At 41.5% G+C, this 24,345-nt stretch overlaps 1 protein-coding gene across 4 annotated transcripts in view; it reads right to left on the reverse strand.

The window, feature by feature from the left end:
- Window positions 1-260: 260 nt before the first annotated feature.
- Window positions 261-24,345, reverse strand: part of col4a6 (collagen, type IV, alpha 6) — a 423,829-nt gene continuing 399,744 nt past the window's right edge. For all 4 annotated transcript variants that reach the window (XM_043705027.2, XM_087991898.1, XM_087991899.1 and 1 more), the window contains 7 exons: window positions 20,513-20,674; window positions 18,346-18,444; window positions 14,692-14,838; window positions 11,746-11,862; window positions 7,746-7,937; window positions 6,260-6,546; window positions 261-3,966 (listed from right to left, as the gene is read on the reverse strand). In XM_043705027.2, coding sequence (XP_043560962.2) covers window positions 3,706-3,966; window positions 6,260-6,546; window positions 7,746-7,937; window positions 11,746-11,862; window positions 14,692-14,838; window positions 18,346-18,444; window positions 20,513-20,674 — 1,265 coding nt within the window. In that variant the 3' untranslated portion in view covers window positions 261-3,705. The remainder of the gene's footprint in view (window positions 3,967-6,259; window positions 6,547-7,745; window positions 7,938-11,745; window positions 11,863-14,691; window positions 14,839-18,345; window positions 18,445-20,512; window positions 20,675-24,345) is intronic.

Below are 24,345 nucleotides of genomic sequence, written 5' to 3' on the forward strand. Positions count from 1 at the left end.
TCCTGTTTCAAGTGTTTCCAGCTTGATTGAGCTTTCCATATTCTGTTCCAGCCAAATGCCTTCATGTCAGTCAGAGAAAAGGACTTCAAAACCCAATAATTTATCATTCCCATTCCACTTGGAGCAGAAATGCCAATCAGTGCCAAATTTAAGATAATGTTGCATTTGTGCTCACATCCTCCAGGATCTCAGCTGAGACTAACTCAAGCAGAGTTTCGGCAAGTCCCTTAGATTCAGCAGACAGAGGAGACTTTACAGAGTCCTTTTGACAAGAATACATGAATTTATTGTTTACTATCATTCGGCAGTTTATATATTTCTGCAACATCAATGGCCTAGGGAAAGCAATGTTGCCTTCTTAGCATTTAACATTTGGTTATTTGTTTTAAAATATTATAAATTGAATTTCTACAGCTTCAGAGTTTTTTTTTAGTACAAATATTTAAATTTTAAATTTCAGTAGTACCAAATGCCATTCAAAATAGAAACCTGATAACAGTAATTATATGTGACAATGTATTAAGCAACAACAAACAAAAAGGAGATAAAGTTTGGAATTATTTTCTTTAAAATCAGACATAAATCATTTCCAGATACAATGACAAGAGTACACTTAAAACCAATTCATCTAAATTCTGAAATGTACATTCTTTCCAAATTGGTGGAGGTTGGGTGGGGTTGTGGTGATTGAAGTTTTCAGAGACTCAGAAGCAGGTTCAAGAGATTACATACTGAATACACGATGCCCTGCCATAAGTAAATTGGGTTGAATACCCTAAATGCAGTGAAGCAATATAAAATAGCACCATTTTGAATACAAACACTTGTGGGTTTAAAAAGTATGTTGTTTTTCTTTGGCACAACAAGGGTTTGCCACTGTCTGGTTTTGAAGTGCACACAATTTTCCAATATTCTCTTAAGTCATTTGAGGATTTGGAAATTTTACCCTCAGAACTTAAGCCATGATTTAAATCCTTACCAGGCCTCTAATTACATTCTCAGTTGGCTTTTGAAAATGGCAAAATATTGCATCTCCACATCCTAAAATACTGTGCATTTGAACTGGCTATTCAATTCAAAAGCAGAGCTTTTTTATGAAGGTCCATTTTTAGCTGAAATTCTGCTTCAGCCTAATTGCCTTTTCTATCTCTGGCATATCCCTATTGCTTATTCTGGATTAAAGACAAAACCCTCGACTGTAATACTAAAAGCTACCTCTGAAAGAAAAGCAGCATGTTCATTGAAGACAGTTTCTGCACTCAGTAAAAAGTTTGGTGACCCATGGCTTTTTTGATTTGTAAATGGTGGAGTGATGAGTGGTTCACTAAACTGATAGCACCATTTATCCCCACATTGCAATACTAATGATTGACAGTAAATCACTGTAATTTGAATTGTGACAAAGATGGCTCAAATTGATGTCACATGCAACCAACACAACAAATGTTCCTCAGTTTTAGATTGAAGAAATAATAGTTCTGGCATTTGTAGTTTATGGTGTGACAGAGCCCTTTTAATTGGATTTGATCTACATACCAAGCACCAGTTCCTTTCTAAACTCTCATTAAAGACTGCCAAATCTCTTCTCTAAGCAAGTAGGAGAATAAAGCCCTCCCTGTCTATTGGCATCTCTCTACTGACTGGTTCTTAACCTATAATCAAAGCCAGAATGCAAAAATACCACATTTCCATTCATTTTTATTTTGCTACTAATTGCTAAATGCTGAAATTTTAACCAGTGCAACACAGTTAGTGAATACACCTGGGAATTTACATATTACGTAATGATTAACAGTGAATGCAGCAGTTGAATGCACCAAAAATGCGCCAAAACCATTTTGACCTGTGGGTAGGGAGGGACGTAGATGGGCATAATTCTGTGTTAAAGAATTCTGAGTTAATGATTAATAGTGATAGAGGAAAATTCACTGCATCTGCCAATTATATGTCATAAATTTGATAATTAACTATTGCAGACAGTCTTTGGTTGTTATTTACAACCTCTCCACTTAAGAGAACTGTATGTTTTTTTAAGGAGTAGACACAAAAAATAGAAACTCCATTGTGCAAATATGAATGAAAGCCAGTTAGATATATCAGTGCAGGTACACACGTGTTTATTGATTTCAATGACTCAGATCTATTCTGTGGTAGCAGAAAGAAAGTAAGGCAACAATTTCACTTTCTGAGGTAGCCGTGAACTGTAAGAGCACCTTTGTGATAAGTAAACGTGAACCTCCACAATATTTTTAGTTTCCTGCTATTCCTTCTACAGCCCTTTTCTAATGTGGCTTATGATCTAGGAAGTGCACGCGATAGTTTTAAACCTAGTCCCGCACACAATTTGTATTGCGGAAAAATATCTTGCAAAATGAGTATTTTAAAAATACTTTTTTCTTTGTGAGAATTACACAAATCATTCCTATTTCAGAAGAGTACATTTTAGTTTTTTTTATAATGAGGATGGGGAAGTTGGGTCAGCACACATCTTTTAAAATTAAATTTCACAATAAAGCAAATGTATTTACAGTATGTATATATATAAAAGCCTTTGAAACATAGACCAGTTTATCTTCAGTAGCTAACATTGAATTGCAACCACTTTGAACTGTCAGACATCTTTTGTTCAGCATCCCTATGCCCTGTCTCCTTGTCTGTAACTTCTGGTTCTTGAATCACATGCAACTCATTAATGATGCATGCAACTCCCAACCTAAATTGATCAAACTCATTTATTTGGGCAATTAAATTAGTTATTTCATTTTTTTCTTTTATTAACACTGTACTTTCAAAAAGTAATTCAATAAACAAATATTTTTGGAATCTGCTTATCTTCTTTCTCATTGTTTTTGGTGTCTGAGTAACATTATTACATCTCTTCTGATATTTGTTTCTGACTAAATTTGAAAAATGGGTTCTCTTGCCTTAAAGCTTGCCATCTTCTGTCCTAGCCCCGATGTAAGCCTTTTGGGACACAGCTTAGAGGAAGGAAGCTGCAACCGAGATAAGTTGTAATATAATGGCAAAAAGGAAAATGCTTTGGTGTCATGCCAACTTGGAGAAGGGCACCATGTGTGATAATGCCAGGGATAATTTATAGGAGCATTAACAGTTTGCACTGAACAGTCAGGAATATGAAGAAACACAATTGGCAAAGATGTCTTAAAATAACTCAACCTCATGCCCAGTTTTCAAAAATGCCTGTGGAAGAGCTGGCATTTTCTTACAAGTGGGCGGTAGCATATCATGTGGCACAGCCCATCAGACGGACATGAGATGCTTAAGAGACATTCCCTAGCTTTACTATTCACAAATGAATTCACAACATCCTACACCTTTTTAGAATGTAGTGAACTCCAACTATACCATACTCAGGCATGGCATCAGCCTAATCAGTCTTAAAGAAGCTACTGAAAATAAACTGCAACTAAATAAGTTGGACAGAGCAGGCCCAGTAAATAATGACTTTAGCTGGTCCTTTATTTGTTCAGTGGAAGCTTAGTAGGTTAATAAAATGGGGTGGGGGGGACTTTGCATAGTTGTATGAATCAAGTTATGCCATTTGTTTTTAAAAATACAATCTGTTTTAGAAACCTTCTCCTCCTAATTTACAAAGTTTGTAAAACTGGCTGGTGATTCATCAAAAAGGCCTTTGTCAGCAGACCAACAGTCACGCCAGTCAGGCAGCTTTGAGCAAGCTGGCCGCTACAAATACTTGATGCAGACTTGACAGCGACTGACCCGAGTGCGCAGCTGACCCGCTTTCAGCGTCTCCGAGGGTGGCGATTCCACAAACTGCTGGCCCTCCTCCACGATGGTCAGCCAGAAGCTGTACTTGTTGGCAAAGTAGTGGCACGTGCCGCGGGCGCCATTGCATTCGATGAAGGGGGTGGAGCGGAAGTCCTCCAGGCAGGAGCCTGGCGAGACAAGAGACTGGCCTCCACCTTCAGCACCAGCAGCTGTGTGCTGGAAAGAGAAAGAATCCACGTGAGTGACAGCAGAGATACTTCGAGCGACTGCATTCTTTCAGTGATGACTGCCACCTGTAATAAGGCTGTGGTGCTATTAACCACTCTTGGCCAGGAAAAGGTGGACTGTATTGTATCTGCTTAACTATTGATGCTGTACTAGTTCTACCCCTTCTTCTCCAATGCTGCAATTTTATTAGTGTTCATCCACCATGATTCTATTGAGGCATTTGAGGGGCAACTAGAGCCAGAGGTTTCCACATGGAAACAGACCCTTCAGTCCACACCGACCAGATATCCTAAATTAATCAAGTCCTATTTGCTGGCATTTGGCCCACAGCCCTTTAAATCCTTCCTATTCATGTACCCATCCCTCGGGTGCCTTTTAAATTGTAATTGTGCCAGCCTCTACCACTTCCTCTGGCAGCTTGTTCCATACATGCGCCACCCTCTGCGTGAAAAAGTTGCCCCTCAGCTCCCTTTTAAATCCTTCTCTCTCACCTTAAACCTATGCTCTCTATTTCCCCCACTGTCATAAAAGGACTTTAGCTATTTATGCTCCTCATGATTGCACAAACCTCCATCGGTCCAAGGAAAGACGGCCCCAGCCTATTCAGCCTCTTCCTATAGCTCAAACACTCCAATCCTAGCAATATCCATGCAAATTTTTTCTGAACCCTTTCAAGTTTAGCAACATCTTTCCTACGGCAGGGAGACCAGAATCGAACGCAGTATTCTAAAAATGGCCTCCAATATGTCCTATATAGCCGCATCATGACATGTCAACTCCTACGTTAAATGCACCAATTAATGAAGGCAAGCATACCAAACTAATTGCTACTGAGAGGCCTCATCTCACTGCTCATTAGATTCAACAGGCAGGCATGTGTGAAATGCGGAAATGCCAGGTTTCATCCCTGTGCACTGCGGCCCAGTAAAGTTGCCTACTTTCTGTCTTGGTGCTAATTGAAAGCTGACAGGCTCCTGGTAGTTATGTCTTCCCGTGTTCGGCATCTCTGTCTAACATGTCCTGAAACCCTGCCTCATCTCACCCACCTTCCTGGGGCCTGCCTGAGATCCTGGAGATCCAGGTCCATAGCTGACTTTGGGTGCAGTACCAAGAAGGGCCACCATTTCTGATTGGCACTGTGGAGGCTGCAGAGCTGCTGGACCCCAGTTGGTCAGGAATTGCATGAAACAGGACTTGTCCCTGAAGGGACGTGGAAGTCTTATCTCATGCTAACTGAAGACATGACAGCCAAAAAAATTTAAAGTGGGGTGAACTGGACAAGTGAACTCAGGCAATGAGTTAACATTACACTAGGGAAGAATCAAATCTGTACCACATAAAATATACTGCTCCCTACACTAGTCCCACTTTGTCTCATTAGGTCCCTTGTCTTAAATGTTAGAACACTTCAAATGCTCATCTGGTTTCCCATCTCAACTACCCTCCCAAGCGATACACTTCAGACCCTTAACAGCCTCTAAACCTTTTCCCTTTCACTTTAAAATTATGTCTCCTTGTTATTGAGGATGTTATTGTTGTTAAGGGGCAACTTTTTCACACACAGGGTGGTGTGTGTGTGGAATGAGCTGCCAGAGAAAGTGGAATAGGCTTGTACAATTACAGCATTACAAAGGCATTTGGATGGGTATATGAATAGGAAGGGTTTGGAGGGATATAGGCCAAGTGCTAGTCAGTGGGACTAGATTAGGTTAGGATATCTGGTTGGCATGGGCGAGTTGGACCAGAGGGTCTGTTTCCATGCTGTACATCTGTATGACTCTAAAACTATGCATACTTTCTCCTTCAACCTTGTGGGTGTGAAAATTAAATAAATAAATACGTGCATTCATACAATAATAGAGGGCATAGTGGCAAATACAAGACAGATCAGCATAAGGCCCGATAAACTTTGACTATGGACCCAAGATAAATTGACTTGTGGACACTCATCATCTATATAAAGAATGGGCACTTGAACGATGCAATACAATCTGTCCACTAGGTAGAAAAGAGAAAAAAACTGATGGAAAGAAATCCACATTTTAATGCTTAATAACTGGGATAGATTTTGCATGAGCCAATAACTTTGTGCACCTGGTCTCCTGACCTGTTCAGCAGAGTTGGAAGAGGGTGTTGCCTCCTCAGGAGCTTATGCAGAGCTGACCCTACCTGCAATACTTGTTGCTGCTGACTCAAGCCCTCTATCCCTCCCACACCTTGTTTAACACAAGTGAAGTGCCAATGGCAGGACCAATTACTGCCAAAAGAAGTTAGCACTAACCATAAGGAAAGAGTAACCTATCCACAGACTCCTCCAGCCTTCAGGGCACTGTGGAATGGTTATGTCCTGGCTATGCACAGCAATAGCCTGAGATGGCACCTCGCAGACTGAGCAGCGGCTGATGTAGCGTTGGATCTGCTGGTTGGAGACAGGCATCATGGGGATTGGGGCAGTGGTAGAAAGCCAGTAAGACTTGTCGTTCCTGTTTGCGTAGTGGCACACCTCATCAACATTGCAGTACAGGAAAGGCATAGTGGTGAAACGGGGCAAGCATGAGCCAGCCATTCCTGCAGAACAGCAAAGACGAGATTATTTTAAAATTGCATCCTGTACACTGTCTCGCATGGTTTCAAGAATACTTCACATGGTCACTCGTGCAATACTATATTCAACCATTGTGCATGACATAAACCTCATTCCTCACCATCAATGATTGACTTTTAAAATGCAATCAATAATCAGATAAATTCAGGCCCAATTTCTTCCAGGTGCCTTAAGCATGGGGTATTCCACTCCATGTACCGGAACCAGGGACACAGATTAAGAATTAGATCCCTCCCATTTAAGATTGAGATGAAAAGAATCCTTCTCATTTAGAATTGTTAGTCTATGGAATCCTCTTCCCCAGAGAGTAGCAGAGACAAGATTGAACAGCAGGGGAGGTTCAAGAGTCAAATGACCAACTTTTGCTTCACATTCATGTTCTTTTTTCCTTTTGTTGCTTTTAATTTTTTTTGCCATAATAATGCATGTTGAGATCCCTGTCTGTGGAAATAATTCATACATAGTACTTAACCACAGTCTACAAGCATTTGGGTATCATGAGCTATAGCCATGGTACACTGGCTTCATGTGGATATTGATGTCAGAGGCATAAACTGCAGCTTTCTCACACTGTCTCATTGAGATTTGGTACTTTGCATCATGACATTGATGTGTTCCTGGCTTTCACAAATTTTAGGGTGACCAGATTTTCAAAAGTCAAAACCAGGACAAATCAACAAACCATGGGAGGATGGAACTCCACAATGATTGGTGTATTTGGCAACCAATGGTAGGAGTCTGAGGGAGTGATTATTGAAGGCAAGAGATCATGTGATGACATCTGCCAGGGTAAGTTTGGCAACCTTACTCGATAGAATGTTTAAAAAGCTTCATCAGTAATGGGATTGTGGACACCAGACGAAGTGTCCCCTGTAGATAATAACAGAGTAAGTGGTGCACAGGTCCACTGTATGCAGTGCAATGCAGTGTACTTGGTGTTTACCATGAAATTTCAAGCAGAGGTCTCTTCCCAAAAGGCCAATTTATTGCTGATGAAAACTGAAAATGTGAAAACGGAGACACCTGAGCAACTTATGGGAAATGTAGCTGAGACATTTAATTGAACTTCAGGACTTTCAGGCAAAATTGAAACAATATAATGACTGTAGCAGCATTTCTGGATAAATGGGTTTGCTCTGTGGCATAGTGTCTGTGGACTCACCCAAATCCTGGTTATGAGTCTTTTCTTGACCTTCCACAAACAGTAAGCTGTATCCATCCCACAATCTGTTCATTCCCAATGGGCAGGGAGGCACGCTATCTGATTGACTGTGTTTTACCAGCGTGTAGCCCACATTTACACTACGAGCTGGCATTCCTGGAAGTCCTGCTGTTCCCGGCTTCCCAGGGCTACCTGTTGCGAATTGGGGCAGGGACGAAGAAATAATTAGTGGTTATTTCTGTGGTTTTATAAATGTCAAAATACCAAGGCCATATGTTTACTGATTGCTTTCTTGCGTATATGATGTGGATACCACTGTGCTTTTGGCAATTATTGAAGTTAATGTAAGTCTCAAGTGATGCAAACTCTGCATGAATGTTGGAATTCAAATCCACACTAATGGCAATAATTTATTTCAGCTTTACGCTGTCCGCAAGCTGGAACTCAATGGTGGTGCTCCAGACTCTGAGTCAGGCAGATGAAAATTCAGATTTTATGCCAGAGACTTGAGAACATAGCCTCAACTGACAACTCCATTAAGTACTGCACTGTTGAAGTGCTGACTATCGGACATTAATCTGGGCTCCTGTCTGCCATCTTGGATGGATGTAAAATATCTTTTCTCCAAACATGGATAAAACAGTTGAATTTAAGGGTGAGGGTGGAAGCCAAGCATTTGACCAAGGAGCCAAAACTGAAGTCAATGGGAACTGGGGAAAGCTCTCCATAAAGAAAGGTGGTTGTGGTTCTTTAAAGTGAATCACATCAGATTAAGAACATCAATGAAGTAGTTCCTCAGGGTAGTGACTTAGACTGAACAAGCTACAACTGCTTTCTCAATGACCTTTCCTCTATCCTAAGGTCATAAGAAATGGGGATGTTGACTGATGATTAACGGGCATCAGCACTGTTTGCAACTTCTCAGACACTGAAGCAGTCAGCGTCAATATGTAGCATGACCTGGACAATTGCTGGCTGATAAGTCGCAATTAACCTTCATATTACACAAGGGCCAGACAATGATCAAATAATTCATAGAATCACAGTCATAGACTCATAGAAATCTACAGCAAAGAGGAAGACCCCTTCGACCCATCATCTCCACAATAGTCAAAACAAACACCTAACTATTCTAATCTCGTTTGCCAGCACTTGGCCCAGAGCCTTGGCATCACATGTGCACATATAAACATAGGAACAGGAGTAGGCCATTCAGCCCTTGATTCTGGATTAGCACAGCAGTTCCTGATGAAGGGCTTTTGCCTGAAACGTCGATTTCGAAGCTCCTTGGATGCTGCCTGAACTGCTGTGCTCTTCCAGCACCACTAATCCAGAATCTGGTTTCCAGTATCTGCAGTCATTGTTTTTACCTCATTCAGCCCTTGAGCCATTCAATAGGTTTATGGCTGATCTGATAACTCCATACGGTCTTTGGCCATAAACCCAAGTTCCTTTGCTTAACAGAACAAATCTATCTCAGATTTAAAATTAACAACTGATCCAGCAGCCAGTGCAACTTTGGGAAGAGATTGATAAACATCTACCATTCTTTGTGTGTAGAAACACATCCTAATATCTCTCCTGAATGGTCTGATCCCAATTCTCAGACAATGCCTCCTGGTTCCAGAATCCCCAACCAGTGGAAATAATTTATCTTTATCCTCTCGTTTCCTGTTAATATCTTGTAGGCTTCGATCAATCACCCCTTACCCTTCTAAATTCTAGAGAAAACAGGCCTAATGCGTGCAATCTTTCCTCATAACATAACTTCTGAAGTCCAGGTATCATTCTTGACTCTCTCCAAGGGCAATATATCTTTACAAAGCTGTGGTTGCCAGATCTGCTCACAGTACTTCAAGTGAGGCCTTTGCTTAATATATCTCAATCATGTCCCCCCAAGTCTCTTCTGTTCCAAATAAAAGAACCTATTTCCCAAAAGAATATCTGTTACTTAGAAGGTACAAGTCAAGAGTATGATGGAATATGTTCATTTGCCTGGATGAGTGCAACTCTAACAGCATGCAAACACTTCAGGACAGCATGCCTTCAGGACAAAGCAGTCCACTTGACTGACACCTCCACAACAGGTACATAGTGGTCTCTGTTTATACCATTTATAAGACACACTATAGCAACACACTAAGGCTCTTTCAACAGCACCTTCCAAATATGCAACATCTACCAGCTGGACACTCAAGATCAGCAGACAGATGGGAGGAACACTATCTGCAATTTCCCCTTTAAGCTATACACCATCCTGACTTAGAAATATATCACCATTACTTCACTATCACGGAGTCAATATTCTGAAACTCCATTCTTAACAGCACCATGGGTGTATCTATGGAAAATCGACAGCAGCACTTCAAGAAAATTGCCTATTGCCAGTATTTCAAAGGTAATAAAGACAGGGAATTAAATGCTGGACTAGTCAGTAAGGCACACATCCCATTGGACCAAGAAACAAAACAGATGAACATTTAAATTTAGCATGGTAAAATGAGAAGTGATGTATTTTGAAAGGCAGGTTTACAAGAAACAGTCTAAACTAAAATGGTCCAGCCAAAATGTCGGGTGGAGGAATTCACATATCCAAATCTTTGAACTGGGTAAGACTATAAAGAAGCAGACAGATTTCTAGGCTTTATAGTTAAAGCCAAATCAACTGCCAATGCAAGGGAGATATGCCAAACCTTTAGGCTTCAGCTAGAGAACTGCAGACAGAAAAAATGTCAAGTAGTCAGATAAAGAGGTATTAGTATTATCAATCAAATTATAAAAAATGTTTTTGAGGAGCATTGTAATGCTGGAGATGCTGATTGACGCAGAGAGGTTTAGGGAGAGAGTTTCAGAACTGAGGACCAGGGAGCTGAAGAGATAGGTGGGTTTCAATGTGCTGCCTCGTGGTGAGTTTGCAGGCAGAGGGGGATGGCAGGTGGAGAGGGGGTTCACCTGGCAGAAAGATGGCAGGTAAGGAGCCCATCACCTTCCTAACTCTCCTACAGACTGCTTTTATACCCTGTTACCAATCAAAGCCCTTAAATAGGCAATTGATTTTTACTCAGTGCCAGGTGGGCAGCTCACCATAATGGAGGGTACAAAGTAAACTCTGACAGGGTCACTCGTGAGCTTCTTCGGGATGGGGGAGGACCCATTTTTTTGAGGAGGTGGGCCTTGGTGCTGACCCTTCTCCTTTGCTCACGGTCCCCGGCCCACAATCCCTATATAATCATAGAATCCCTACAGTGCAGAAACAGGCCCTTCAGGCCAACAAGTCTTCACCAACCCTCCGAAGAGTAAACTACCCAGATCTATTTACCCCTGACGAATGCACCCAAACTACATGTCCCTGAACACTGTGGACAATTTAGCACTGCCAATCATCCTAACCTGCACATCTTTGGATTATGGGAGGAAACTGGAGCACCCAGAGGAAACCCACACAGACAAGGGGAGCATGTGCGAACTCCACACAGACACTCACCCGAGGCTGGAATTGAACCTGGCACTGTTAGGCAGCAGTATTAACCACTAAGCCACCGTACCACCCCTCTTCCACCTTTGCCCATCTGATTGGATCCTTTGGTGATTCCAGTAGCATTATCAGCTGTCATGAGCCTCTCACTGGCTGGAAGCTCTCATCAGTATCAAGCTACTGTTCTAGCACTTGGTCACTAGTCCTAATACCGCAACATGTGACAGGGTGTCAAATGGTATAGCAAACATATTTTAAAATAATAACATAATGATGAGCATGATCATTTTCCACAAACTGCATTGGTGGCAAGATGTTCAGGCAGCTCATGTACAAAGGAATCTCAAAATGAATTCAAAAATCTGTTCTATGTTGACAACAACATGAGAAACATTTCCAATAAATGTAATTCTGCATCCATATCTCTTCAAACTTGATGAAGGTATTTCAGGAGTTAAGATAGCACCATCTTGTTGAGTTTAAGCACAGAGAGCTAGCTTTAAATTGTTTCCATACTTGGCTTACCTTCTAATCCAGGTGGTCCAGGATATCCCTTCAGGCCTGGATCTCCTGACATACCTGGAAGGCCAGGTAAACCATTTGGTCCCACTCTACCTGATTTCCCAGGCTGGCCTTTGACACCTAAATTAATAATGAAGACAACAAATATTTATCATCAACATAATTGCAGCAGTGTGGATGCTTGCATTTTTCACAGGGAGGCAAGCAATAGTCTTAAGTTGGTATCAAAGTAGAGCTAGTTTGAGATGTCCTGTTGTAATACTGCACCCATACACCTTTATAGCTACACAATTGTCTTTTTGTCAGTATACATATTGGAGAATACGGAGATACAGGCTACAAGATTAGATGGGATTGAGGTTGACAAAGAGGAGGTTTTAGCAACTTTGGAAGATCTGAAAATAGTTAAGACTATAGGATTTATCCTTGAATTCTCTGGGAAGCCAGGGAGGAGATTGCAGAGCCTTTGGCTTCGTTCTTTATGTCATCATTGTTGACAGGGGTAGTGCCAGAATAATAGCAAATGTTGTTCCCTTGTTTAAGAAGGGGAGTCGGGACAACCCTGGTAATTATAGGCCTGTGAGCCTTACTTCAGTTGTGAGTAAGGTGTTGGAGAATGTTATAAGAGATAGGATTTATAATCATCTGGAAAGGAATAATTTTGATTAGGGATAGTCAACATGGTTTTGCAAAGGGTAGGTCGTGCTTCACTAACCTCATTGAGTTCTTAGAGAAGGTGACAAAACAGGTGGATGAAGGTAAAGCAGTTGGTGTGGTGTATATGGATTTCAGTAAGGCGTTTGATAAGGTTCCACATGGTAGCCTATTGAACAAAATACAGAGTTTTGGGATTGAAGGTGATTTAGCGGTTTGGATCAGAAATTGACTAACTGATGAAGAAAGAGGGTGTTGGTTTATTGGAAATATTCAGTTACCAGCGGCGGGCCACAAGGATCTGTTTTGGGGCCACTATTATTTGTCATTTTTATAAATGATCTGAACATTGACTTAGAAGACTGGGTTAGTAATTTTGTGGATGACACCAAGGTAGGCAGAGTTGTGGACAGCGATGAAGGATGTTGTGGGTTACAGAGGGACATAGGTAAGATGCAGAGCTGGGCGGAGAAATGGCAAATGGAGTTTAATGTGGAAAAATGTGAGGTAGTTCACTTCGGAAGAAGTAACAGGAATGCAGAATATTGGGCTAATGATTCAGAGGAGATTTACCAGAATGTTGCCTGGTATGGAGGGAAGGTCTTACAAGGAAAGGCTGAGGGAACTGAGGCTGTTTTTGTTGGAGAGAATAAGGTTGAGAGGTGATTTAATCGAGACATATAAGATAATCAGAGGTTTAGATAGGGTGCATAGTGAGAGCCTTTTCCCTCAGATGGTGAAGGCTAACACAAGGGGACATAGCTTTAAATTGAGGGGTGATAAATATAGGACAGATATCAAAGTAATTTCTTTACTCAGAGAGTATTAGAGGAGTACCTGCCTGCAACAGTAGTAGACTCGCCGACACTAATGGCATTTAAATGGGCATTGGACATACAGATGGATAATGATAGAACAGTGTAGGTTAGATGGGCATCAGATTAATTTTGCAGGTCGGTGCAACATCGAGGGCCAAAGGGCTTGTACTTTGCTGTATTGTTCTACGTTCTATATTCTAACAATGCAAATCACAACTGGAACATAATCACACCAGGGTTCAATGTCCTGGTGTGCACAACAGCTTCTTAGAAGTGGAACCAGATAATGGTGTATTATGAGCCACAATGCTGTTCTGTGCCAGCGAGGGAACACTGAATAGAATAATCTACCCTCAAGTTATTTATAAGTTTAGAACATTTACATTCTGTCAGATGAATCCTCATGTATCCACAACGTAATAGCCAGAGAATGGGGTAAATTCCTAACCTATTTATACTCCAACATGTGAGAACAAATTCTGGCAATTGCCTTCCCTAAAGGACATTAGTGACCCAGATGGGCTTTTGTTGACAATGGTTTCATTAGATTCTTAATCCAAAATATTCTTTTTTATTTGAATTCAAATATTACTATCAGCCATAGCAGGATTTGAACTCAGATTCCAAGAGCATTACCTGGGTCTCTGGACTAATAGCCCACTGATAATTCCACTGGGCCATCATCTCCCTGGATAGCTTCCACCAGGCACTTGTTTGAGCTAATAACTCAGGGAACTGCAGAACTGCAGAACAAGGACGTCTACTCATGACAGAATTGGGACTAGATTGGGTTGGGATATCTGGTCGGCATGGACGGATTGGACCGAAGGCTCTGTTTCCATGCTGTACATCTCTATGACTCTATGACTCTAATTGGGGCTTGATTCAAATTAATATTAGGAAAAGTGAATGTTTCTCTGACTTGGGCTGTTTTGAGGCTGCATCAGCAGCTTGGGATGACTTTGAACCATTGATAGCCTGAAAATATACAAAAACTAAATTTGCTAAGTGAGTACCCATCTCTTTTCTGCTTAATGACATCACTGCTTCTCGAAACTTGAGATCGTTTTGAATTGGGACTACATTGGGTTGGGATATCTGGTCGGCATGGACGGATTGGACCGAAGGGTCTGTTTCCATGCTGTACATCTCTATGACTCTGCCCAATTTTCTCATCCCATTAGACCCAATGGATTCCTGACCAGACAGATGATCCACCATAAAGTGAAGACAAGCCTCACCTCCCTCAGTCTACCTTCTTCCTACATTCTAAAAAGGATATTACAAGTTCATACCCGGGCAGGACACTTCACCACAAGGTCTAGATTTAGCTCATCTTCTGTCTGATTTTTGTGTTGTTGACTTCTGTACCATAACCCCGAGCTGTTTGCTAGAGCAAAAACCATTTGATTGACTGTGAAATACAACTAAAGCAATGACATTGAAAACATGTGATCTAACAGTAAGTTAAACATACCTGGAAATCCTAAATAACCAGGGATACCTTGATTTCCCGAAGAACCAGATAAACCAGCAGGTCCGGGCAGACCTGGGGGACCGGGGACTGGTGATGCGAGTATAATTTCTGATACCGCTCCTGGTAAGCCTTGTTCTCCTGGAAAACCTGCGCAGAACACAGTGATTCATTGATTATTTACTGTGCAAAGAAAGAGCATGGCTGGATACCAGCTGAAAAGGATCATTTTAAAAGCAGAATGTAGTCAGATCATAGGAAATCAGAAGGCCAGGTCATATATAACCATGCAAGCCTGCTCTGCTAGTCAATATGATCATGCCTGAATCTCTATGCAGAGACTAGTTTCCCACCCTATTCTCAAATCCCTTGATTCACATTGTATCCAAGAATCTATCAACACTAGTCTGGAATATATGCCCGCAGCTCTTTGAAGTAGAGAATTCTAAATATTCATAACTCTCTGAGAGAAGAGATTTCTCCCCATCTTACTTCTCAATGACTGATCCCTTGTTGAAAGCATGGGGCCTGTAACTCTAGAATGTTCAGCTAGGGGTAGGGGTAGGGTGTGTGTTACACAGTCTCCCAGCTCACAGTGTGTCAAATCCCCGAGCATTCGATACTTTTCAACTAAATCACCTGTTACTCTGCGAAACTCCGTAAAGACATGGGGCCACTTTAGATGATCTCTCAAATTTTTTGGCTGAGTTTCACTCTCGACTTCAGGGCCCCACCACCCGAAGCAAGGAGGTAGGGGGAGGGCAGGATCCCGGCCCTGCACTTGCCATTAGTGGGATCGGCTAAGCCACTCTACTGGAGGTAGATCCCAATTGGCAGGGCACCCAATTCTGGGTAGTAGGTGGCCTCAAGATGCTGCTGGTCCAATCAGACGTCAGAAACCCCAATCAGTGGGAAAGGCAGGAGGTGCTGAGACAAACCAGAGATTTTGGTGGCACCTGCAGGTGGTTTGAGTTTGGAGAGGAACCCTCATTGGACTTTGGAGTCTGCTTCCCCTGTCCTCAAGCTCCTCTGTGTGCTCTGACGCTCCACAAACCTGGTGGCTTTGTTACATGGGCTGACAGGGCTGTGGCAAAATGCAGAAAGGCTCTTAACACAGGGCCTTTATTAGCTCCTCACCTTCATTTGACAAGGCAGCTGTTTCTCAGCAAGTTCTAAAGCTGGGAAACGAGAGAGCTCCAATCCCATTTTCGTTTAGACTCCGTTCCACCCTCTACTTCTCCCTCACCTTTGATTCTTTGCACAGTCTACAATGGGCTTTAAATTGATCAATTGGAAAACACCAGTGAATCACTAATGGTGGTTACTAGATGAAATAAGGTGCCATGGGTGATTTGGTGATGCAAAGAAAACAAACGTTCAATGATGTGAAAGAGTACTTTTGGATATAGAGAAAAAGAGGGAAACGTGTGGAGCAAGCCATCCTAACACAGTCCCCAGGCCTTACTCTCGGCCCACTACCTCGGAGCAGCTGAAAACTCTGCCCTTTGGACTTGACAGATTTGTAACATTACAGGGGGATTTCTTCCTGAAATTTAACAAGATTCAACAACACAGTCGTATTCTGCAGTCTCCAGCCCAATGCAGTCAGCCCAATCAGTTATCACCACACTGAGATCCTGCCATCGGCCTTCAAATTCTAAATAATTGCAATGTCTTGAGGGCATGCTACATAAGAACCAGTCAAAAAGTTACTAAAACAACTGACCAGACACTTCAGTTTAATAATGATGATGATCACTGCATGAGAATACTGCTTTCTGACTGTTCCTGTAATGATTCTTATGGGCGAGTTATGGAAGTGATATTTCAGGCACATACAGGCATCAATTTTACAAAAAGTTCTCCATTTAGGTACACAATGCTAATTAACGTATTTAAATGGTACTTGTGTTTGACCAAGCGACTGAGCAAAAAAGCTGCCGGCCACACTAGTGCAGCTATCTCAGCAGCAAACAGTGAGGTGCAGAATTTGACTTGTCTCTTTTAGAGTTAGAATTTGACTGTTCTACAACTTAGGAAATGTGTGAAATGAATGAAATTCTTTGCAACAAGGTCCTACCTCTTTGTAATCAAGTTTTGACGACAGAACATCATTTTGTGAAAACGTAGAGAAAATTGCTATGGAAGATCACTATAGAAAGTTGTTATATCCATTCAGTAGAAAGTTTGCATTATCCAAACAGTGTCTACAATTCGTCAATTACATTATAACCAGTTTGCGTTGATGAAATGCGTGTTATATCAGAATGACCCGTATATAGTTGTGCATTTTGCTGCATTTGAGCTCATTTCTACCCCATTGCAATTAATTTCAACCAATTTTGCATTGGGTTCCGAAATGAAGTATAAATGACATAATAAATGCAAAATACTATAAATGCTAGAGATCAAAAATAAAAACAGAAAGATTTAGCAGGGCTGGCAGCAACTCTTGAGACAGAAATGAAGTTAACATTTCAAATCCATTGGACTCTTCTTTGGAACTTAAGAGAGTTCGGAATGGAAGTTGTTATCTTCTGCTGTTGAAAAGTATGGACAAGGTCATGAGAAAAGCCAATGATAATATAGAGGTTGGAAGAGATTAACTGCCAAAGATGTCACAGAATTAAAGTCTAGATCAATGGGAATGGCAATAGCAAAGAAACAAAGTTTTGGCCCAGAGGTGGAGGCCATCCCTAAAGCAATCCCCTTGGCCTTATGAGAACCTTCTGTCACAACCAAGGTACAGCAATGGAGGAGGAAGTGAGAATTGCAGATGCTGGAGACCAGAGTCAAAAAGTGTGGTGCTGGAAAAACACAGCCAGTCAGGCAGTATCCAAGCAGCAGGAGCGTCGGCGTTCCGAACATAAGCTCTTCAACATGTCAAATCTCCTGCTCCTCGATGCTGCCTGACTGGCTGTGCTTTTCCAGCACCACACTTTTCGACTCAGAATACAGCAATGTCTGTCTAAATGCAGAAGTATAACATGCTTCCCACCAACTCACTAAAGCAAAACATTGACATCGTTGTTGTGCACCCACAGTGCAACCAGAAAATGGAACATCAACCAGATGTAATGGGCCTGTCATTGGTGCCTTGCCACCCTGTTCTCCTCTCGCTGGCCCCCTCATTACTTCGTTATCTAGCCTCAATGTGTACAGGACACATCCCAATTCCCGCAGCTAAACTTGCAATGTTTACACCTCTAATACTACTCACACGTTAATACATTTCAAAGAGCAGAGAATATGTCTTTATAAGTGCTATTTTTCAGAGTGAACAGCTGAGGTGTTCTTCACATTGCTATTGCAAAATTTCCATTCAAATGCAGTGGTGTCCAAGGCACTGCCATGGCATGTGCAGTGAGTACCCTCTCTGCAATTGCACTGGCAACAAATGAAACCAAACGCGGTACAGACTGTCAATTGGGAGAAAAAATCTAACTAGGTTTCACTGTTTGTGATCTGATGTTGAACTCAATGTTGAATCCAGTACTGTATAATGTTCCCAATGAGAAGAAATTATGATATGGTATTTTACCGAATTGCCCAACTCTCAGGATTATACTTTATTGATCGAACAAAGTTTATCATAAGTAACAGATTCCCAGAGAAAAAGCTCTATGTGTAAGTTACTGAAATAGTGACACCTCTTACCTTCAGGACCAGTATCCCCTTTGGGTCCTGGGTATCCTGGATCACCAGGAGGGCCGTTTGTTCCTGGAAATCCCATGATGCTTTGTTCTGGCCTTTCACCTAAAACAAAGAATTTAATTATTTATTATTATTTTGCTTATTATTGCCACCCAACATCCAACTTACTAGTCATCCACATCAACCCCAATCAAGCGTTCGTATAGAATTTCAAAGTTTTCCTATTGTTGTAATGCTTCAACGAAGTAAAGGGTACTCTCCCAGTGTTTTTACAGCCACTTGATCTTATTATTGCCTTGTCTTCACAGCTTGCTTTAACAAGAAATGTAGGTAGATACTCTTACTTGATAACTTCAGTATCACTACCCATAACTCCTCTTGCAGCAAGATTCTGAACATTTTATAGCAGCTTTGCCTTGTACCATGTAACTTGGCTAAGATTTCTGCAAGGAGACAGTGAGGTCTGCAGATGCTGGAGATCAGAGTTGAGAGTGAGAATCAACATTTCCTGATAAAGGGCTACAGCCTGAAACGTCAATTTTCCTGCTCCTCGGATGCTGCCTGACCTGCTGTGCTTTTCCAGCAACACATTCTCAACTCCGATCTCCAGCATCTACAGACCTCACTGTCTACTAGTTGATGTCAACCTTACTGCAAAGCCTTTTCAAGGATGCCATTCCTGATGAAGGGCTCCGGTCTGAAACGTCAATTTTCCTGCTCCTCGGATACTGCCTGATCTGCTAAGATTTCTGCAACCCCATTTCATGTAGGTCATTTATCACCAAAAGGAACCGGAACAATACCAGGACTAAAAATGTTAAATCATTAGAAAACTGCCTAATGTCAGAGTCATAAAGATCTACAGCACAGAAAAAGGCTATTCAGCCCATCAAGCCCAGACCAGTCGAAAGGACATGTGCCTTAGGGTCACAAGTGCATACCTAAATACTCCTTAAATGGCACAAAGGTTTCTGCCTCTACCGCTGCCGCTACAGGAAGTGAGTTCAAATTCTCATCACCCGCTGAAACCTTCTAACTCGTCCAACAAGGGAAAAGGTTTCCTTGTCTACCCTCTCTGAACTCTGTCTACCCTCTCAGTCTCCTCTGCTCTAAGAAAAACAACCTTACTCTGTCAAATCTCTTTTCATATCTGAAACTCTCCTGCTCAGGCAACTAGGAATCTGGCCTCCTATTGTTTTGAGCACAGAAGGTTAAGAGGTGATCATCTAAAGTGCTTAAAGATGATTAATGGACTGAATAGGCAGACAGAGAGAAACTATTTCCTCTGGTGGGAAAGTCAGCAACAAGGGGTTTTAACCTTAACAACTGGGTTCAGGAATGACATCAGACAGACCTTTACAATTCAGAATGGGTCCACTAGAACTATGACTTCCAACACCATACTGATATGGTCACCATTCATATATACACTTAAGTGCTGGTCATTAGCAAGCTACTCAATGACAACAACATTTCAAGCCTATCACAATATCTATACGTAGACACTAATGGGCAGGTCTCGAGACAGTGATCAAAGCAAAAGGGATCAATTATTGATTTTTTTCAATCCCTACCCAAAGGAGCCAAAACCAGATGGTGCACTCAAGTTGCTGCCCAGCTAACATCATTGAATGCAGAAATCAACCCTTCCAAGGGACAAGGGCTTATTTTTTCATCAGGAAGTATTTTTGCCCAATGTGCCATCAGGGAGTTTCTCTGGAGAGTACAGTTCACAGCGTATCAAATTACAATCAAATGTAAAGAACTCTCAATTAGAAAACATCCGTTCCAAATATAAAAACACCAAGTGTTCACTTGAAATAAGAAAGAACTGCGTGTTTCACAAATTTGGCAACTTATGCAGTACAAAATAGGAGATTAAAGAAATGAATGATAGGGCCATTTTCAGAATAAACTACACCTTCTCCTAATCTACTTTGTACCAAACGGTACATCAAGAATGTTGTGCCTGGTTCCCTCATGTTGTACTGTGATCCCTCTTACTCTGTCATGGAGAAGCAACTCAAGGGATTGTGAAGCATCACAGACATCGACCAGGGAGGTACATAAAGTGGATTAGAGCACTGGCATGTATACATTTAGTTTTCAGTGGACATTGAACCCTTTGTTGTAATGAATGCAGTGTTTGACTAGGATGGAGAAAAGTCACCTTTGAATCCTGGAGGACCAGGAACGCCTGGCAGTCCAGGAGACCCAATGTCCCCCCTTGCACCTTGTCGCCCAGGGGTACCAGGAAAGCCAGGGTCACCGGGATCTCCTCTTTCAAAACCCAAGCCTGGTGGCCCAGGAGGACCAACTGGACCTGAAGGACCTGCAAAGTGTATGAAAATAAGTCAACATCAGCATGAATGATTGACATTTTTCAGTAAATTGTTCAACAAACCATTCAGGAGAACTAACTTTTGAAACAATACTACCTGAACCAAAGGCATGCATTTCTGTTTTGCGAGAGGCACCTACACACTTGATCTCTGATACGTAAAAGGAGAGAAGAAGGGTGGGCAAGTTCAGGCAGTGAGTTGCAGATTGTCTCCAAGCAAGTCTAAACACAATTGTCAATGGTGAGGTGAAGGACGTGGGGAAAAGAGAAGAACTGGAATTGGATCTATGCAGTGTTTTCAGAAGATTGTGGAAGTGAAAAAAATTAGAGAGAGAGAGAGAGAGAGAGAGACCAACAAAACACATACAAACATGGGAGTGATTATTTTATATTGAATGTATTAGGGCCCAAGTACAGGGTAAAAGCTGACCAAGATTCTATGTAAGTTACGATACAGGCAGCAGAATATTTTCTCACGCAATACTCCAAGAACAAAGTCACCACCAAGCCCCTGGATAATAATACAAATTTAAGTCAAACAATCATGGGACATCGAATTGAAACACAAAATATCCTGTGGGAGTTGAAAGGACGAGTTCTGAAAACAGTTTTAACAATAAGAGGTCACATATTCAAGGCAGCATTGAGGAGAGCGTTTTCCTCCCTCAAACAGATTAGAAAAGCAATGACAATTTGGTCATTTAATTTTTTTTAACGCTCAGCTGACTTTCAATAGACAAGGAGGTTGGGGTTATTGGAAGTGGAAGGAGAGGAGCAAAAAGGAAAATGGAGTCATCATGCCTCCTTTGTCCGATGTGAGCTGGACTGGTGAAGTCAACAGCTATTGCTATCTCTAATTGGCCTTGAGAAGGTGATAGTGAGTTGCCTTCTTAAACTGCTGGGGTCCATGTGGTATAAGGAGAGACACAGTGAAATTAGGAAGGGAGTGCCAGGATTTTGACCCTGCCATGGTGAAGGAACAATAGAATAGATCCAAGACAGAATGATGTATTCTCAAGGATGAACTTCTTGAAACAAAAAGTATTCATTCATGGGATGAAGATGGCACTGCTAGGGAACTGATGCCCATCCCTAACTGTGCAGAGAGTGGGTAAGAATCAACCTTGGTGCTATGGTCTGGAGTCACATGTAGGCTAGACTAGGCAACGACAGTGGTTAGCTTGCCTAAGGGACATTAAGGAACCAGATGGGTTTTTACAACAATCAATAATACTTTCATGGTCATCATTAGACTCTCAAATCCAGATTTTCTTTTTACTAAATTCAAATTCCACTTTCTCCATGGTGGGTTTCATACCCAGGTCCCCTGAACATTACCCGGGTCTGTGGATTATAACATAGATGATTAGAGTAATAGACAAGCGATAATACCACTAGGTCATCGCCCCTTCAGGTGATGTATTGCCATGTGTTTCCTTTTGTACTTCTAGGTGGTAGTGTGCCGAGGTGTGGAAGTAGTTATCAAAAGAAGTTTGGCAAGTGGATATAGTGCAACTTGTAAATGACACACACTGATGTCACTGGTTACAGAGTGGGTGAATGCTTAAGGTGATGGTTGGGGTGTTTATCAAGCAGGCTGCTTTGTCCTAAATGGTATTAAGGTTCTTGGGTGTTGTTGGAGTTGCACTGATCCAGGCAATTGGGAGTAATCCATCATACTCTAAGCTTGAGTCCTATAGATGGTAAACAAGCTTTGGAGAATCAGGAGATGGCTTACTTGCTCCATAATTCCCAATAGCTGAGGTGCACTTTTATTTACATGGCTGATGCCATTCAGGTTCTGGCCAATGGTGGCCCCACGAAGTTCATTGTGGGGATTGAGAGATGACAATGCTATTGAACATCAAGGGATAGATTGCCACCTACTGGAGGAAAGTCTCACTGCAATATTTTCAACAAACCCAAGTTATGATGTGGAGGTGCTGGTGTTGGACTGGGATGGACAAAGACCGAAGCCACATGACACCCGATTATAGTCCAAGAGGTTTATTTGAAATCACAAGCTTTCAGAGTGCTGCTCCTTTGTCAGGTGAGATGAACTTAAACCAATGGGATGGATTTCCTTGGAATTTTTTCCCTGCTTCACCACCTCAAACTTTTACCCCTATGAACAGGATTTCAGATGAATTCCTGCTGCAGGTCTAGCACCACAGTGGGAGAATTAAAAAGGGAATTCAATCCTTATCATAATCACATCACCACAGTTTGGCCAGCAATCTCAACAAAGTGTGAATAGATGGTATAAAAATAAATAGGTGGATAAACATGACACAGTTGAAAAAAACAGAATTGATGGAGGCTAAAAGCAATTTCTATTTCATCTCTTTTCTCATGCAAATATGAATGATACAAATATTTTCCAATACCTTTTCATTTGCATCAAGTTGCTTCAAAACCCAAGACAAAAATAATTTGACTATTAAGGAAAGCACCGAGGTGTAAATACTTAATTTCAGAAATACCAGTTTCCATAAGGAGGTGGGTGCTGAGATTACAGAGAATTGACTCACTGAAGGTAAATGTGATTTATGAAAAGTGTTGCCTACATTGAACACCATTAAAATAATAATGTGGCATTTTGTCACTTACTTCACATTGTTTTATATATATATATTATACATATCCATTACTTCACACTGTTATATGTACATATCCATTACTTCACACTGCTATATGTACATATTTAAAGATGTTACACATCAGTTACTTCACATTGCAACATGAACAAATTGAAAGATGCCTCAATCAAGGGGCATTTGCTCAGCACATCTGTCTTAAACCCATTTGCTATTCAATCAGATGTCATGTGAGCATCTTTCACCACATGGTATAAATTGCCTAGATTAATACTCGTAAGCAAGTCTACGCAAGATATCCCAAATCATATCTCTCATTATAAGATAGTGACAGTGGTGAGAACATTTCAATTATAAGTCTGAACTCCAGAGGTGAGGTGAGAGTACATTTGATATCAAGGCAACATTTGACTGATTGTGACATCAAAGAGCCCTAAGATAACTGGAGTTAACAGGAATTCGGGGAGAGCTCTCCGCTGGTTGGAATCATGCCCAACACAAAGGAAGATGAATGTGATTATTTGAGGTCAATATCTCAGCCACAAGGCTGAGCCCAGCTCCATTGCAGGTGTTCATTAGATTTCTTTCAGAAGGTCACAAGTGATGTGTTCTTTGATGACTCCAGATTATTCATCACTCCTTCTAATACTGAAGCAGACAGTGTCCATATGTAGCCAGACATGGACAACAATCAGGCATACTAAGTGAACAATTGAGCTACATAATAAGAGAATGCCACATGGGAGAATCTAGAGCTATTGGTCATAGTTTAAAAATAAGGGGGTGCCCATTTAAAACAAAGATAAGGAAACATTTGTTTCTCTCAGAGTGTTGTGAGCCTATGGAATTTCCAGTCTCACAAAGCTGCCGACGCAGAATCTTTAAATTTTTGTTGCCTTCATGCAGAGGGATGGGCAAGGCACATGTCAACCAGACCAGGTAAGGATGGCAGTTTCCTTCCCTAAAGGACGTTGGTGAACTAGATGGGTTTTCTGACACTCAGCAAAGATTGTTCAAGGTCTCTCGGTGGGAGAGCTTTTCATTGACAGTGACCACAGCTGCCTC

This window comes from Chiloscyllium plagiosum, unplaced genomic scaffold (assembly GCF_037043375.1).
Source record: "Chiloscyllium plagiosum isolate Xiang-an unplaced genomic scaffold, Cpla_swu_hap1 HiC_scaffold_11, whole genome shotgun sequence".
NCBI lineage: Eukaryota > Metazoa > Chordata > Chondrichthyes > Orectolobiformes > Hemiscylliidae > Chiloscyllium > Chiloscyllium plagiosum.